The sequence below is a fragment of the Neodiprion lecontei genome, chromosome 3, assembly GCF_021901455.1.
Source record: "Neodiprion lecontei isolate iyNeoLeco1 chromosome 3, iyNeoLeco1.1, whole genome shotgun sequence".
In the NCBI taxonomy this organism is placed as follows: Eukaryota; Metazoa; Arthropoda; class Insecta; order Hymenoptera; family Diprionidae; genus Neodiprion; species Neodiprion lecontei.
In genome coordinates, this window is record NC_060262.1 from 39835290 (window position 1) to 39852635 (window position 17346).

The window sequence follows — 17346 nt, forward strand, 5'->3', positions numbered from 1 at the left end:
ATGATTTTTCCCTGATGCTTCATTACGTTAACGTTGCTAATTTCAGCATCATGTAATTTCACAGGGTTCATTTTACGGAGTAAAAATAAACTCGGCGATAGCAATGTGGGCGTCTGCTTTTCGCAGTCAAGTGATTATGACCATCGTGATCGGTATAACTCATTTTTTCATAACGAAGTAAAACCTTACAGGTTCACCATCGCCTAGAACAAGCTCTAGGATGAATTACTCACGGTTTCAACGGTCCGTTAACGAGGTTCGACGGTCGGCAAAGAACCAGATCTCCGCAGGACGAGCTGGTTGATCCTGATTAAAGTCTCTCGCACGTTACTGGTGGGATGATCGCGTCAACCATGATAAACACACATTACAAAGTTTCGAAACAACTCCAGGAACGTACACCACACTGTTTGAAATCGTCCTGGCACTTCGATCGTAGCACAAATGATCGTCCGACTCGCTCCTCGAAGATTAAAAAGAGCCGAACTCTCGGTCGCTCAAAATTTTGGAAAATTCCTTTCAGGCCACACTCGATCCTGGAACGTGGAACTCGATCTTCTCGTTTTGACGGATGGAAGAAGATAGCGTGGATACCTGCTTTACTCGCGCGACTGACGTTCGTAGTCCGTACCTCCCGGTGGGTGACGGTGAACTGCGTCCCGCTAAGAACTCCGGCAGGCCGTCGAGCCGAGACCAGAACCCGGGCCGAGCCGGGCCGAAGCTGCGGCCGGGGATGGCGAACGGATCGCAAACTTACTCCAAACGGCAACGAAACAATGCCGATTCATTATGGAGTAGTTAAACCCTGGGTGATACCCTTCGTCAATGGGGTGGAAGGCCAGAGTTACACCTTGGCCCACGTGGCGAGGCGATCTTGATCCTCGTCTTCTGCCACTTCGATCTTTCGTCAGGATTAATTGCGGCACATCCGCAGAGATGATTGGCTAGTTACTTATCAACGCTCAGAATCGGGATAACACTGAGAGAAATTTTTAGTTCCGGTTACCGCTCAGACCTTGACTGTTTTCATTTTTTACCACAATCGAAAATTATAGTTCTGGGTAGAAAATGAAAATTAGTTTTCTAGCTGTTATCGAAAAGTCTTATAGTATACGTTGCTATTCTTTCTCATTACGACCACTGTTGCTATACTTTCTTGCAACCGTTGCGGAAATTTAATGCTTGTGCAAGAATAAATTGACGTCAAAGCCTTGTTTAACTAAAACAGTAGAGTAAATCGAAGAGACTGATTTTGCGGTGCAATTACCAAAAAAGGATCGACGATAGCGCAAAATGGTTACGCGTACCTTAGAGACGAATTTTGATGGTCGGTTCCTTTTTTCCATCGTTAGATAATCGACCTGGTTTTTCCTGACAATCTATATTCGGATAATATTTTCGACTCGTAATTACCACCCGAGCATTTACTGCTTATTATTTCTCAGCGTAAATACGCTCAGATAAATTTTGATGCCGACATTTTTACCGGTCATTCATTCGATCCCTGGGATTTTTAATTGACTTTGTTTTTTCACTATTCCGAGTAAGATGAGGTGATAAAGTGCAAATGCATATTGACTAATTATGAATAATACAATTCATAGGCACTTAAAGAATTGAGGAGAGGAAAAATTATTCCATTTCGCGTCTTAAACGGAATCTATTCCGACCTAATTGTATATTTAATCGACAGCGAACAATTGAAATTCAAGTACGGAATTCGTGAGTCAGACAGCCGGTTTTTTGTCTCAGGTTCTTCACTGAATCTATTAATGAATCCAATTTATCGCCTCGCGCCATGACCGATTTCCCATGCCGTCACATCCCGTCATCACATTTCTGCAAGTAATTCCCATAAGTCGGTTCCGCAAGTGTGCAATAACTGTTATTGAATTACGCAACAAATTGCCTCTTCATTTTTCCTTTCACGCATATATAATAACAAAGTACAAAATTGTATTGGTATGTAAATTTCTAACTGCTGGGAATATTTTCAAGGTTAAAACCGCAGCTGAATGCGTCATTGCAGTCGATTGTACGACTTATGAGTTGCACAAGTTTTGCAGCCGCGAGCCGACTTAACGACCGACAAACGCGATAACCGATTTGCGAGAATTCATGTGACTTATACATTCTTTGCGCTTTGCTAACCCAGTTGATGTTATGATTTGCAAATTTCAAAGTTCCTTTTTAACTTCCCGGTATTGTTTTATTTATTTTTTTTTTTTCAGAGCAAAAAGGAAATGATTGCAATCGCTCCGAAAGTTGAGTTTTCAGTAGATGTCGACGTTTCAAGATCTAGAAAATCACTTCCGACCACTTTTAGATGGACGTCTGTGTATATGTATGCATATGTATACGTGTGTGATAATTTATCTGTCCGATGATATATCGAGAACGAGTCATCGGATTTCGATGATTTTGGTCTCAATCGACGCGGCTATCCCAATCTCAGGATTGATTAGATTTCGATTTTTATTCGATCCGGTATTTTTTTAATTACTTGAATAATAAGATTCCAAAAAACAAAATGAAAATGATAATATCTCGAGAATAGGTGAATGGATTGGAATGAAAATTGGTACTGTTATATTTTTTGGGTCGATGATTTGATAATGAATCCAAGGTCAGACTGTCAAAATTCGTAATATTCGATCCATTCGATCCAGTGGTCCAAAATATAAAAAAAAAACGTTAAATTTTCACGTAATACGATAGCCGAAAGCTTTTAAACCGTCAATTACGAATCTGAATTTGTAATTCGAAATTTGAATTAGATCATGGTATTTTTTTTTTTTTTTTGTTTTTAAACTTGGAAACTGCGGTGCGAATAGGGCAAGTTCGTGGGCAGCCTAAGGTCGCTTGTTCCTTCTAAAGTTCATCTTCTGTTTGTTCATCGATTTCAGGGAATGCCGGTTCGTGTTTTCGCCCGCATGATGAAGTTACACGTGCGCAAAAACAATCAAAAAGGCGGTTTTTACTTTCGTTTGATAATCAGTCCGACCTAGTATTGTTACCCGAAGGTATGTAGGCGGTTTTGAGAGTGTGGGCAGCTCGGTGAGCTGCTTTGTTAAATAAACTCGGCTCAGTGCGCTCGGTGAATTCGTTCGAATTAGGCCAGCCTTCTAGCCCTCCTGCAGGTCGCTGTGCTTAGACGCGTTTTACGGCTGATAATTGCGCGTTGAATAATCAACGATTATGCGGGATCGTCGCGTCGACGGAGAGAAAATAAAACGAACCAGGGAAACTCGATTCATTATTATAGATACACGTAGAGAATAAAAGTACAGATTTTACTCAAAACTGCAGGAAAAAAGGGACACATCAGGTTTTTTGGTTAAATATACTTTCCAAAGTGCGGATTTTACTATAAAAATAGTGAAAATTAATCTGTGCAGAGTAAAATCTACTACAGTAACAGTAGAAATTGCAGTCGACGTGAGCATTATTTGTCAAAAATCTTAATGCGTCCCTTTTTGCCTGTAGTTTTGATAAAAATTTGTTATTTTATTCTATCCGTGTAGAGGAAGCATATTTTTTTTCCTCACTATCGGTATCTCGGCACTCAAATTTGCGGAAGTTCATTTTGAAATTATAATGGGAAAAACATCGTGAGTTTCGTCATCCTCCAAGTCTTATGGAAAAAAAATGAAACTACTACTTTCACGAAAACTAAGAAATACTTCATGGCATCTACCTCACACTTAATTATCGTCCGTAAACCTGGATCATCGTGATACGACTTCTTTAGTACAAACGATTGATAATATGAAATTATCCGGTAATAATTTTAATCGCGTCGTTGAAGCAATTAGGTAACGACCTTTATAATTTAACACTTGGCTGCGTGAAGACGGGAGGAGAAAATAACGAAGAAAACGACAATGCGAAGAGTTTAAATCTGCTGACTCGTGAGCTGACAAAGTCACGACTGACCACCACCACAGACACGCATGTGTCTTCCGATCGCGGCTTGGCCTGGATTATGAGCCTATAATTCCACCGACCCACGTGTTGACTGAAGCGTTTCACCACAGTCATTATTTCGATGATTTATCATTTCTCTTTTTCACCTCTGTCTCCAATAAAATGCACGGTTATAGGTTTTCCTACAGTTTACAGTTTCAGCAAAATATTCTCACGCATGTCGGTACCGCGCGATACAAGTATAATCGAATATTCACGGTGACGATGAAACGTGTGAATTGGATAAAACCTATTTTCCAATTTTTCCCGATCTTTAGTGACTTTACGATAAATTACTTCAGCCTCCCAATCGCACATCACGAGTCCAAAACAGGTCACAAAGAAGTTGAAAAAACGTTTAATTTCTCGGATACAGAGACATGGAAGGTAGTCGTCTTTTTGAAACATGCAAAAATGTTAAAATTAAAAAATCGACCTAATATTTCAAGACAACCTACCGAAGCAAATGATTCGTAATTAAAAAGGCTGTCTACATTCTCCTTTTTACCCCATCGCACCGAGTTTGCGCGTGGAGACAGAAAGACATCGGACATCGTACAGCCAGTCATTTTCAATTGAGATTATTGCCTTTGTTGAAGGCACGAGGATGACTCGGCACTGGGTAAAACGTCTGCTGCAATTGATGGAACCGAACGTAGGTGATTTCTGGGCGCCGGAGCGACGCCGAAGCATTAAGCCCTTGGAGAAGAGCTTAACCCGTTTGAATAATGAACGCGTGTGACGGGGATCACCCTTTTTTGCACCCTCGTCTCCTGCGAGCGGAGATTATAATTGCGTAAAACGCGTGGATAATTTTCGGCACAACGAAGACGTCTGCAGCGGATCATCGTCGTCCCGGTGCTGCGTTTGTTTATACCTGGCGTAATGTTAAACAGCACGTTTCTCGCTCATCAGGCGCGTTTTTTTGTTTCCACGTCTATTTATACCGCGTATTTCTCGCTCCTGCGTCGCAGTTTGCGGTAGAAAATCCTCACCGCAAAAAATTTTCAGCGGTTGGGTTAAGACGGAAGGATCGCATTTGAGATAAGTTTTTCGAACTTTCGAGGAATCCGCGTATAGAGGAAAATTTTTCCACTCGCTTAACCGTGTGCGAGATTATTTTAAAATCTCATTTCAGCTCGTCCTTGGACACTTTTTCGGGTCCTGTTAACGGCGTGGTTTGTTTCTCACAGGCATTAGCATCGTGGAAGCTTTTTCGGAGACGCGGAGAGCTTTTCAAGTTTATCCAGCAGTTCGCCTGGGCTTAGCTAATTTCATTTCGAAAGGGTCGAGACCTCGACATGACGTCTCGGAACTTTTACGTCGAGCAGATAAAAAACAAACCCTTTTTTTCACGGGTTAATCCCGATTCACCTTCGCCCTTACTTAAACCTAGACCAAAATCGCGGAGGATTCTCGTACAACTACGAATAAAATGTGGAAACGAGACACCTGATGCAGCCTAGACGCGAGTTGAGCCCCGCAAAAATCACTCGTCCGTAATATTGAAATTTTACGACATTTCTGTAATCGTATTTCTAGTCTCCTGATGGGGTTCAGTCAGAGCTTTCATACCGGCATCTGGATTCGAATTTTTGAGGAATTTCTTTCCTCAAATTTTCCTCACTATATTTTTTATTTTTTATTTTTTTCCAACAAGTATACGAAATTCATTTCGAGCTGCGAGTGAATCTGATACGAATAAATTTCCCGTTCTTAAAAACTCCCTCATTCCTTCATTTATTTACCTACTCATCGCGCTTTCTCTTTACGAGTTGATGATTAGGGAGGGAAGGGGGGGGGGGGGGGGGATTCATCACGGACCGATTCGGAACTCATTAAATCCCGATTGAAGAGTCGAATGTGGCGACCGTTAGACAGTCGGTGATTGTTCGTTGATACGATGAGTAATCATGACAAAAAAAAAAAGAGGAAAACAAATTGAAATAATAATTCTGACGAGGTGTACAGAGGCGGTTAATCCGCAGTGATGGTTCATGCATCAGATGTCCGGATACAATATGCGTGCAGTATTTCTTCGGATAAATAGGGCGTCGCGATGATTGCCGAAGATGAGATTAATAAACGAAAGTGATTGCTCGATCGGCGAAACGTCACAACGAACGTCGCTTTTCAGTTCTGGCTGCGAATCTCGTAAATGAAGGTACGGTAATAATTGAATTTATACACACGCGGAATAATTGCTTCCCGTAGAATTCAATTAATCCTTTTAACGAATGTGCAATGAAGTCTGCAGCTTTTTAATCACTCACACGTTTTGGTAATTAGGAATTCAAGACAGCGCGCAAATTACTATAGGCACGTACGTATATGTATACGATCCCGCCCATTTCACTTGACGCACTATCGCCGGTTGGTTTGTTACAAAATTTCTCTAATTCCAAGATCATCTTTTACCTTGGATGTTACAAACTCGTCCGCGCATCTCTGCGCGTGAGATAATTGCCAATTACGAGTATTCGTTTATTTTTTTTTTTTCTAAAAGTCTTAATTCTCCGTCGCGTTATGAGCTATATGCACATGTATAATTGAGGCTCGAAAGATGCTCCGTTATTATGCTCCGAATGCGGGAACGTGTGGTTAATCTAATTTGCAAAGTAGGTAGTGCGACTAACGCTATGAAATTACGAAAACAATTTCTCGCCTCAAGATGCAAACCGCATTATTAACATAACGATGTCACATTTTCCCTTTGAATTGGTAGCCCCATTTCTTACTACGGAATAGGAACACACCGGATTAATCCAGGCCTTGTGAATCGGGAACAGCTATCGATTATCAGATTGGAAAATGATACGATTGTAGGTCTTGCGATTATCGGCGCCGCCGCAGCTCCTTGCATTAATACCTACACCCACAAGGTGCAAGTGCACCAGAACCCTCGCACCTAATCTGTGTCGGTGACCAAACAGAGCTCGCTGCTTTTCGTTCACTGCAATTATGTACAGAGACTGAATAAATTAGCAGTAAACAAGCACAAAGACGATTCTATACCCGCCCTGTAGAATCTATCTCTCTCTACACACACACACACACACACACACACACACACGTGACTGTGTAATAATCTCGCGAGAAATTCATTCCGCGTTGCATTCTATCCGTTTGAGATGGTGCTAATTCCAAGATAATCTCAGAGACTGGCAAAGCACCGATGACTGATTAATTATCATCGCTATCGCTGTAACGAGTTTCAACTGTTCAACTGCTAAGAATTATCCACCATTTTTTGGTTCACTGATTTTTTGACTACGTAATATACGTCGTTAGACAAGTTTTTGCGAAACAGCTTATAGAGCGATTGGATATTCGGAATCGTTTCTTCTTTTTCTTCGCTCAATCATGTAAATTCACCAAGTACAGGCAATTTAACGAACCTGACACACATGTGATATTCGACTTTATGCGTTGACAAGATCTTGCATACTAGATCTATCGTTGCGTCGAGGCTGTAACTTGACTGAAAAATTTTCATTCAATGATCATGTATTAATCGATCAATCGCACAGCCCTGATTAGCATCCACGCGAAAAATATTCTCACTTTCATTGGTTAAGGGTCAATTACGACAAATCGTGTGAATTACTCTCAAATTAATGTAATTATAAAGATTAGAAAAGAATTTGAAATCGACGTATGAATTGCCGAACACTCAACTATATCAGGAACTGTTCTAAAACGGGAATATATCATCTGTTTGGTAACACTTATTCAGGGTCTAACACTAGTTTTTCTTTTTTTTTTTTTCCTTTTTTTTCTTGCTAAAAGCATACAAATTGTTGCGCTTGGCTTCTCATTGTCATACTCAATGGCGTAGTACGGGTGATTTTATCTACCTAAAGATATATTCCGTTTGTTATACAGATCGCGTGACTTGTGCAAAGATGATGCTTTTCATATCGAAGTCACATGTAACCCACATTTCACACGGAAGAAGCCGCTTGTCCACGGTTTTATGCACCGGACTTTCATCTTCCGACATTTCACTGGTTGTCACGTAATATCGAGGATTCCCAAATGAAAATCTGACTTGGAGTAAAGTAAAGTTTTTCCCGATTCGCAAAGATCTTGTTGAATCTCAAAGAAAAATCAAGGACTTACGTGAGTGAATAAAGACGTAATTCCATACGCAAGTTCTTACAAAATAGGCATTTATCTACAGTCAAGACGCTTCAAATCATCGCAAAAGGTACAGCGAGAGCTTTTCTCGGCGATGAAGCACATGCATGAGAAGGAATCGTCGGTGTTCCTACTTCCTTCTAACGTAAACCGAACCGACGCGTCGCAATAAAAGCATTTAAGAGCCGCCGCACTGCAAGTGTTACAACCTCTTCACGTTCCATCGTTTTCCAAGCAGCATCCTGCACTCGTATCCAAATTCTACGAGTCACGGCAGACTGGCTGGTCACAGGGTGGTGCTGCTGTTCACGGTAGAGTAACCAAGGGAATCTGCCTCCTCGGAAGGATACAGTTACTCGCTGCTATGTGTCCGGTGTATCCCGATACGTATCCGACGCTCGCAAGGCTGAAGCGATGTGTGTGTTTCACAGGGAAACAACAATGCATTATACATGAATACTCGTTGCGGAAAAGGTTCTTGGGTACATGTACGCAAGTCCGGTTTGATTTCATTCTGACGTGCTCTCCTTATTCGGGGTTGCCGTTTGGCCATTCTCATGCAAAACTACGTTCACGTCCCTCGTTTTCAGACGAGTGGAAATATCATCAAAGATTTTGCATATGCAACACGCGACTGGTGGTTGAAGATGGTCGAGCCGAAAAATTGGGCCCGAAAGTATGATAAGCAGCAGTCTGTAACGAACGTGTTGGACGAAGTACATGGAAACCGACAAAAATCACGTTGCCTCGTATACCGTTACACTTATAACGGGCGCGCTGCGCCATGGGAACAACGTATTTTCCATAATATTAGCCTTTTTTAGATCTTTTTACATACGATTTAAACAGAGCCACAACTCTTCTGCAGTTTCGATTCTCGCCTCGGATGGCAATGCGGATGAGTTAACCTCCGCGTATTTACCACTCCAAGGTGCAACGACCGTCTCTGCGAAGAAACTACCGTCGGAGCTTGTGCACGTCATCCTGAAACGGAACACGTTTAGTCTAAGCATCGAGAGTTTGCAGTCCGTATAAAGTGAGGAAATAAACGTTCGCCAAGATGAACACTGTCGCGGTCTGTTGTCTGAATTCGGTTTCGGTTGAGATCTCGAACGCCGTTATAACCAATAGAAATGGAATGCTCGAGCCACATTTTACAGCGTACTCTTGTTCCAGTACTCAATGCTCTTTCTATCCTGCAGTGGAATCTACTCGATGAAAATCCGCTCATCTTCTCTCTCCAAAGTCACGAGTACAACAAAGTCGTCCAAGCATTCATTCGCAAGTTGAAAACTGATCAAATCTTCAACATTAGCGAAGATGAGAAAATTTTTTACCTGATATTGATATGGGGGGCTGGACTGACCGTTAACAACAGTTCGGAAATGAAATGTCTGGTGACCTAATCGGTATGGATACCAAAGAGAAGGTAAGAGCTCCGAAAAACTAGATGGTAACGAATCGCCTGCCAGGAAAAGCTGACCCGTCGTTCATTCGAATGTGCGTAAAACAGAGCGACGCCTTGGGAGTTCCGAACCAGTGACCAAGTTGGACGAGGCCCGCTGGGTCCTTAGTGTGAAGGTGGTTAGCCACGAGGCGCAATCAATCTGCAATGCGGGACACTAGCGTTTCACTGAGGGGAACTTATTTGAATGGTTGCCGGGTTCCGGATTGGCCTCCCGGCGCGTTATCCTTCGCGGCGTTTGAGAATCTGGGCCAATTTCGCGACGCCGTGACAAAACTGGAATCGCGAATCGAAACCGCGGTGCGTCTCGTGCCTCTCGTTGAGCTCCCATACGCTCGTTCGTACACGTGGCACTGCGGCCGTATCGGACGTGACCAAAGACAAATACCAAAACGGGCCGTTTGCTCGAGGAAAAATATCGCACCCACGTGCAGAATCAAACACCGAATGGCCAGTGTCCGATATTGCATCGGGTAATCGCTTCAGTCTGTCAACATCTCGGTTGTACTCGTTGAAATTGAGCTGAAACGAGGCGATAAAGAAGGACTGTTGTGAAAACTTTACCAAGTTTCGATGCCATTGTCTTTAGTAGCTAAGCTATGCTGAATTCATTGGCTCGATGAGAGTTTTCCACGCGTTGTTTCTCCGACAAGCCCGAATGTCAACTACGGAATGATTGCATCGTCAACTACTGATTGCGAGAGTGAAATAAGATATCCAGTGATTGACCCTCTCGCGGAGATCATGCGGCTGTAAAATTTATGGGATATTCAATCATCGCTATGGCTACTTCTTTTAATGGCGTGTCGTTACCGGCGACTACGTCTAGCTAGAGTACACACATTATGGAGGTGGATGTAAGGCGCATCGGTCCGTTACACAAGAGGTAATATCGTAATGGGCGTGATGTATAAGCATCTAGACACACTACATATATCGTTGTTCCATCAGGGAGATTGCTCATCGCGTTGTGACGCGATACGGTGTGCTTATGCCTTAACTTAACCTCCGATAGGCACTTTAATATTTATCCAAACGATGGATCTGAGAAGGTAAACATGTTCAAAAAATATACCTTGCATGAAAATGAACGCGTTATTCGATTGAGTCGTGGTTTTACTTGGATTACCTCTTTCCTGCTGGGATTATTATTACCGAACAAATATTATATTACTCGAATTTATGGATCGGTTACACTATTCGCTCTTTCTCCGTCCCATCTCAAATTCCAGACGATTTTTTCCTACACCGCTTTAAACATCGGTCATCGTACTGGTGGTTTAGAGAGCGTGAGACCAGGGACTTTGGTTGGTAAAATTTTATTTCACAGAATAGTCAATCTTTTTTACACATAAAAATGATCCTCGATCATATACCTACAAATATTTACGACTACCGATGTTGAACAGAGCAGCATATTTTGTATTTGTGGTAAGCTGAAATGAGTTAGGAATACTTAATTATACTAACGATATTACGTGATAATTTGTGCTCCTCTAAAAGTAATTTTGAATTGAGAAACCTGTTCCCAAAATCTGGTCAGAACAGATTTAGCTGATAGTTATTGAAATACTCTGTAAGATAACGAGCAGGTTATCTCGTCAAAACTAACATGGTTAACAATACAAACGCCGATGAAATTTTGGACAAGTTATTTCCGGACGAATTGCAACCGTCTTCTGTGCAAGTTTCGCAGGTTGACAAATTTAGGCTGGGATAATTAGCCTCTTGCAAGCTGTCGCAGGCCGTCGAATCCATCGTTACGCAGCCTCGCTCTGTCACTTCTGTCTCGTTTACTGTAAAGGAAGATAAAACGAGTCGAATGAAATCCGGATTTGTGGAAAATTCCTAAAGCCACGGGCACACCTTCGACTATTCGCACGCCGAAAATGTAAAGTCGGCAGGGTGATGCAAAGACCGTGGGATATGGAAACAAGGATTACGGATTACGAGCAGTGTTGAAAAAACACTTTCGGGGAGAAAGCTCGAGGAAATTATTCACGCGATGCAACCATTTTACAGCCCGCGATCCTCGGAAGTAAAATATCGAAGAGCTCTCGACGAGTCTCTTTCACAGTCGACGTTCCGTCGGACCGTGCCATTAATTGACCCTGAAATCAGTCAACTTACCGACCACGGTTAGCGTGTAGCAGGCAAAACTTTCCGCAGTGTCTCTGATCACTCGTACAACTTGCTCGGTGTTTCCCGACGCCAGTAATCGACTGGCATTCCCTTCCACTGTCAATAACGTCGTTGTTAAAGTGCCCTCTGAAAAAAATTGGAAGAGAATACTAAGTGATGAAAGTTTGCAACGTCAATTTCAAGACAATTGACCGCATGTTTTTCTCCGTATAAATTGAAATTTGCAATCGTACAAGCCGTTTTTGGAAGTGATCGCAAGTCCTGACTCGTACGCATCGCTCTGCAAAATAAGCAAGCGATTGATTCAGCTGTTTTTTCACCCTACCGTCAGCTGCTCTTGACGTTGATGTTTCGGTTGTGTTTGTCTCCGAAGATTCGGAAACGGTTGTCGAGGTAGAGGAGAGAGTTGTCTCCGAAATCGTCGATATCGGATTCTCCGTTTCCGTAACCAGCGTCGTCGATTTCGACGTCGAATTTGACAACGTAGATTCCGTCGATGAATCGGAAGTGGCATCCGTCGTCACTGTGGTCTCGGTGGTCTCGGTATCCTCGGGGGTCATTGTTTCGGCGGTAATGGAGGTCGTGCTCGAGTATTCGGCGACGGTGGTCGTGGTCAAATCGGAAACCTCCGATGAGGAACAGGTAGTCGGTGTTAGGCCGGATAAGGACGAAGTGCAGGCCGAGTTTTCGAGGGACGTGCAGACGTAACATTCCAGCGAAGACCCTGGAGAAATGTTTCCGGCTTATTGCGATGAGTGAAAAATGACTAAGAGGCTATTAACGTGGCATTTCCGGTACGAGCGTGTTATTAAGTTTTATTTTTTTTCCCCCGATGCGCGAAATGATTACGCCCTTATCGTTCAGCTTATCTTTACGTGAAAGGTGTGCTAAATTTTTCCCGATTATCAAAACTAACGCTTCTCTCACTGATATAGGCGTGGATACGCCTCGTGTAATCAGCCTTTTTGTAATCGTAATGAAAATCGATCGTGACTCGAGATTCACTCTTTGAAAAATTGGGGAAGCACTGCAGATCGCAAGATATATTAATTTCAGAAAATATCGAAGAGACAGTTTGAGACATATTAGTGAAGTTTCAAGATTCACTAAATCCATGTCAATTTATTGTCTACCGAGTATTGTTGATGTCCTTATTTGTAAATGAACAAATTACCAGTTTGGGACAATGTTAAAATTGTTGAAAAAAAATAACAGCTTATTCGTCAAAATGACTCTGTTTAAAAAATAGTTATCTACAATATGTTTATGTACACCATTAGCCTTTCGCATGAAATATTGAAATTGGCTCGACAATCAAATTGAAGCGTTACTAATGATGAGTCGTAATGCTAAGAAATAATGAATTGTTAATTTTGAGCCTGTATGAAAATCGCCAATCACCGATAACGACTTGTGCAAAAGACGGTTACTCGTATTACTACTTTTTTTTTCTCGTTAATCTGGTAGTTAATTGACTACTTTCTTTTATAATGTGATTACGCAATGTTTCCGAACATGTATTTTTCCAGACCTTTGTCGACGTTGACTTATACTTTCAAATAAACCTCTTTCGCCGCTCTCGATATTTATTTCACAATCATTAAAGGAAACAGAAGACTCCGTTCGAAATCCGTTTTCATAAATGATATCCGCTTACCGCTTCTGAGTTGTTCAAACTCGTCTTAAAACTTCTTAATAACAACAAAGGATAGAACAGAGAATGTTTCATTTCAAATACGAGATGCCTGTAAATTCTTAAACGAGGAGAGAGTCGCTCCAAAAATCACGAAATATAAACAAACGTTTCGAACGATTTTTACCACGGTCTATACAATTTCACCTATAATTTACTCACCATTGTCTAAGATGGAAACGACGATAATTACAAATAACGAGCGAGTGATTCCGTTCCCGAACATTTTCACGTGCGGCTGGAAACCCGTCTATGGAATATCTGCATTTCGGAGAGTGAGGGCAACGAAACTTATCGCGGATCGTCCAACACCCAGAGATAACCTTCGGACGATATAGCGATATCAGTTTTCGATCAATACCATTGCCTAGGTGAAACACGATTAACGGCTAAACAAGAAATTGAGTATTGCACCCTTGTTTGTCCAGCTCGCCAGATACGGCAATAATGACGATGTTCGAAACTACGCTGATATTTTCATCAAGGTCGACGTGAAAATCGCACTCACCGTTTCGCTAGGTCGCAAAAATCGTAAATTATCGAACAATGAGTTCCTTGCGGTATTTTTAGACGCGACGATCGTCGATGTTCCCTAAATTTGTCGCCAATTCGCGTATTGCGATTAATTACGCCTTAGCAAAAATTTATTCCGCGTATGCATTCGACTCCGCAACCTCTGGCTCATTGAAACTGCGAGGCAGTTCGCACGTAAACGACTCCGGGATCTCGGATGGCAAAAATAAGCATTACTTGCCTTGACATATGAACTCCCACGCTTGTTTACCCTTGAGATGTTCGTGTCTCTTATTCGTTCCTTGAAGCACGATCTTTGCGCAATGACTTTTGCCGCTCAGACACCTGCAGTTATTTAATTCCAGAACCGCCACATGCCGGATACGAACCGAAAAATCGTGATAATATCATAATACCGACTCGCCAATCGCCGTTCGCGATAACTTTCTCGACTCGAATCAGCAACACGTCGAGTGATCTAACCGCTGATTTGTCGGGTCTGGCAATTCGACCTAAGGATGAATAAATTACAGATGTGAAATGTACTTCTTCTCCGAAACATCCCGCGTGATGGATGACGGTGAAAGTTACCCAACAGCGAAATACGGAATTACGCAGATTTCTGACCACGGGAGTCACGTTTCGTGCGGTATTCACGCCGCGTCGTATTTCAGAAGAAACTGAACTGAATTAGCATGACTATGCTCGCGGAAATTTCTTCAGGATCGTCGGAATGGTTGCGAACGTTGAATCACACGTCCATAAACACCATAACGAAACCACGATCGGACAAAATTATGTAACGGTTTGAAAAGTCATCGCAAGAGAAACGGCGAAAATTGCGCGGAGTGATCGCCGATTCCTTCTTCCTCAATATTCGCACAGCATAAATGCAATTCCACGTTCGAATCTCGTCGCTGCTGAAATCTTGACTGGCTCGAGGCGCGTTTCGACATTGAAAAGTCGTCCTGGCTAGCCGTATAATATACCGGCAATTTGCGATGAGGTCAAGTTCAGAACGTGCTTGAACCGCGTAACTATTTAAATTACGACTTGCCTACTTTTTCCATGTACGCCTCCATTCGAGAATTTACACGGATACTTTATAGGAGTTTATGACTCACTTGTCGGATTCGTGTTGTTTACGAAGATCGCGGTTGTGCAGAATAGACCGCTCTGAAATTTATTGCAGAGACAATTGAAACCGTGTTTTCGAATAAAGGATCCTTGAAAATAATCGTTCACATCCATTTCTAGCTTCTAATCTTAGGCTAACTATTTCTTCATATTTCAATTACAGCCTGTTCGCAAAAATACCTAGAAAACACTATGCTCGATCGTTTCGGGATTAGTTCCGATCATCTGGCTTATCGGAATGCGAAATGCAGACTCAAGGACATCGAAATTGACGAGGAGGAAAAAGTGAAAATCTACTAAAGCAAATTTATTTTTTTTGCAACAAAAAAAGGTGCTCCTGAGGTCCAATGACATATATCACATATTATTACTTGTAATAATTACAAAATAAGTTTGCTTTAATTGAAGATTGATTGAATGACATGATTTTATAGCAGCTGAAATGCTTCACGAAAAAACAAAACCACAATATTTTGGGATAAGTCTAGTATTTTAATGTTAATCTCGAAAAAAGTGTATTCTTATATAATTTCAACTTTAACTTTGAATAACTTTCGACAGAGTTGAGTTACTAACAAGTTACGAGACCTTTTTTGTATAACTTTACGGATATGTATCGGACATTTATATACATTATATACATTCGGAAATAACTAAAATTATTTTCGCGTCTTAATTAAATGAAAAATGGAAAATGGCGTTCAGGGACCACTAAATCTTGACTTTAAAGGCTCAAATTAAAACAGGCGTCTTATCTCCTCTTCTTACAACTATGAAACGTGTGTCTTTGAAAAAAACAAATAGTCGATTGTTTTGGACCATCCTACTGTATGTGCACCAATTTTTTCCAGCGGTTCCCCGATTATTAGTGGGAATTAGTGAATTTTGACTGATTCAAGTTTAGAGAGTGTCACTTCGAGACCTCACGATTCTACCATTCGAGAAGAAGGTAGGCATTGTTCACCTGTCCTGTCCCTCCGTCTCCAGGAACGCCTCTTCCATAGTCGAGTTATCACGCTCTGCGGCCTTCCCGGCTTAATTGTCCTGTGCCTGCCAACAATGCCGACGCCAATTTTGTAATTTCGCAATTTTCCGACCTCAGCTCACCGCCTGCTGCTCAATCAAGTCACAGGAAGCCGCGGAAATGAGCGGGGGCATCATTACACCCATACGTGATCATTCGATCCTTCCTAGTTTCTACACTGTTGTAACGATCAGCGACTTGCCTCGAACGTGTTATACGAGAACGGAGGTGAGGTGTCCGCGGTTTTGGATATCATCTTGCCTCGATCTGACTTGAAAATACTCACGCGAGACTTCCGTTTCGTCACGAATTTATGAGCCGTGAAGTGAATTCCTCTCCGAGCGAATTGAACTGAGTTATCAGCGACACATCGCGTTGGACTAATTCATGAGGATTATGACATTGGTGCAAGAACCTTTTAAGTTCCCATTGAGGTATTATTGTGCATCTAGTCCCACGATTAATCAACGCATACAACATCTCCGAAGTATCCAGCGTGTCCTTCCTGCTGATGGTTTCTTCCGACAATCTTAAACAATTTTCAAGTTCGTAACTCACTTCGAGCCGGAAGGTTACCACAACTTTTCGACACTACCTTGAATCAGACGGCTCGTGGTAGTTCAAATTAAAGTATCTGTAAGTTTAAAAAAACCACTCATCACTCTGGGCAGCAATATTTTCCACTATTCGTGTACTAACATTCTTCATGGATTGAAACATCGGATAAAACACGTGCTCGAATATTGAAATACGGATTTACTATAACGATGATATTTGTTGGTAAAATTCAGTCGTCTCGACGTTATGCGAGACTGAATTAAAACTTTCCCACAACTTGTCTTCCAGGCGGGGTAAAATCCTCGAAGAGTAAAAAAGCTGTACCCACCTACCTACTGCTCCGCAACGTCCGATGTGTTTTATTACAAAAATGCAATGCATACAAAGGAGGAAGCTTTGCATTCCTTCCTGCGAGGATTCCGCCATTCCTCAGAGCGCAGGACCCGCAGGTTTTCCTTATTCATTCGTCTCAGTTTCAGCCCGTCGACATCGTTTCAATTACTCCTCGGTTTGTCCGACGCGGTTTCTCTTACAAATGCAAATTCGCCCGCCGCTTCCGCTCGACTTTCCGGAGACAATTTCTCCGCGCCGCGTGGCAGCGTCTCCGACTCCTTGCAGCCTTCCACCTTTTCATCCCCAAGGATTTCACCCCTCGGCCGATACCCGCACAGACGTCCGGAATACCTTCGCTCCTCGCATCTCACCGTC

The 17346-nt window shown here is 42.2% G+C and overlaps 3 protein-coding genes across 5 annotated transcripts in view; 1 reads left to right on the forward strand and 2 right to left on the reverse strand.

Annotated features, from left to right (window-relative positions):
• LOC107219639 overlaps nucleotides 1-691 on the reverse strand; it is a 28373-nt gene extending 27682 nt beyond the window's left edge. Inside the window, exon 1 of the mRNA XM_015657920.2 lies at nucleotides 234-691. The gene's annotated coding sequence lies outside the window, so the exon portion shown is untranslated. The remainder of the gene's footprint in view (nucleotides 1-233) is intronic.
• Nucleotides 1-17346, forward strand: part of LOC124293470 — a 40679-nt gene that overhangs the window by 16222 nt on the left and 7111 nt on the right. The gene's annotated exons all lie outside the window — the stretch shown is intronic.
• On the reverse strand, nucleotides 10877-14856 carry LOC107219640 (cell wall protein DAN4). 3 transcript variants are annotated; one of them, XM_046733437.1, is made up of 5 exons: nucleotides 14161-14856; nucleotides 13569-13729; nucleotides 12039-12437; nucleotides 11702-11839; nucleotides 10877-11367 (listed from the first exon to the last, which is right to left on the reverse strand). In XM_046733437.1, exons 2-5 carry the CDS (start codon nucleotides 13630-13632, stop codon nucleotides 11165-11167), a joined length of 804 nt encoding a protein of 267 aa, XP_046589393.1. In that variant the 5' UTR covers nucleotides 13633-13729; nucleotides 14161-14856; the 3' UTR covers nucleotides 10877-11164. The 3 variants fall into 3 exon arrangements, with proteins under 3 accessions (XP_046589393.1, XP_046589395.1, XP_015513407.2); XM_046733439.1 differs by lacking the exon at nucleotides 14161-14856 and adding an exon at nucleotides 13915-14117; XM_015657921.2 differs by lacking the exon at nucleotides 14161-14856 and having other exon boundaries at nucleotides 13569-14117.

Excerpts from the sequence above, each read along its gene's own strand:
- LOC107219640 (XM_046733437.1), bottom strand. The coding sequence starts at position 13,632 with ATGTTCGGGAACGGAATCACTCGCTCGTTATTTGTAATTATCGTCGTT. Across the intron at positions 11,840-12,038 it reads AACGTCAAGAGCAGCTGACG|AGGGCACTTTAACAACGACG; the intron begins GTAGGGTGAAAA and ends AATTTTTTTCAG. Across the intron at positions 11,368-11,701 it reads CTACACGCTAACCGTGGTCG|TAAACGAGACAGAAGTGACA; the intron begins GTAAGTTGACTG and ends CTTCCTTTACAG.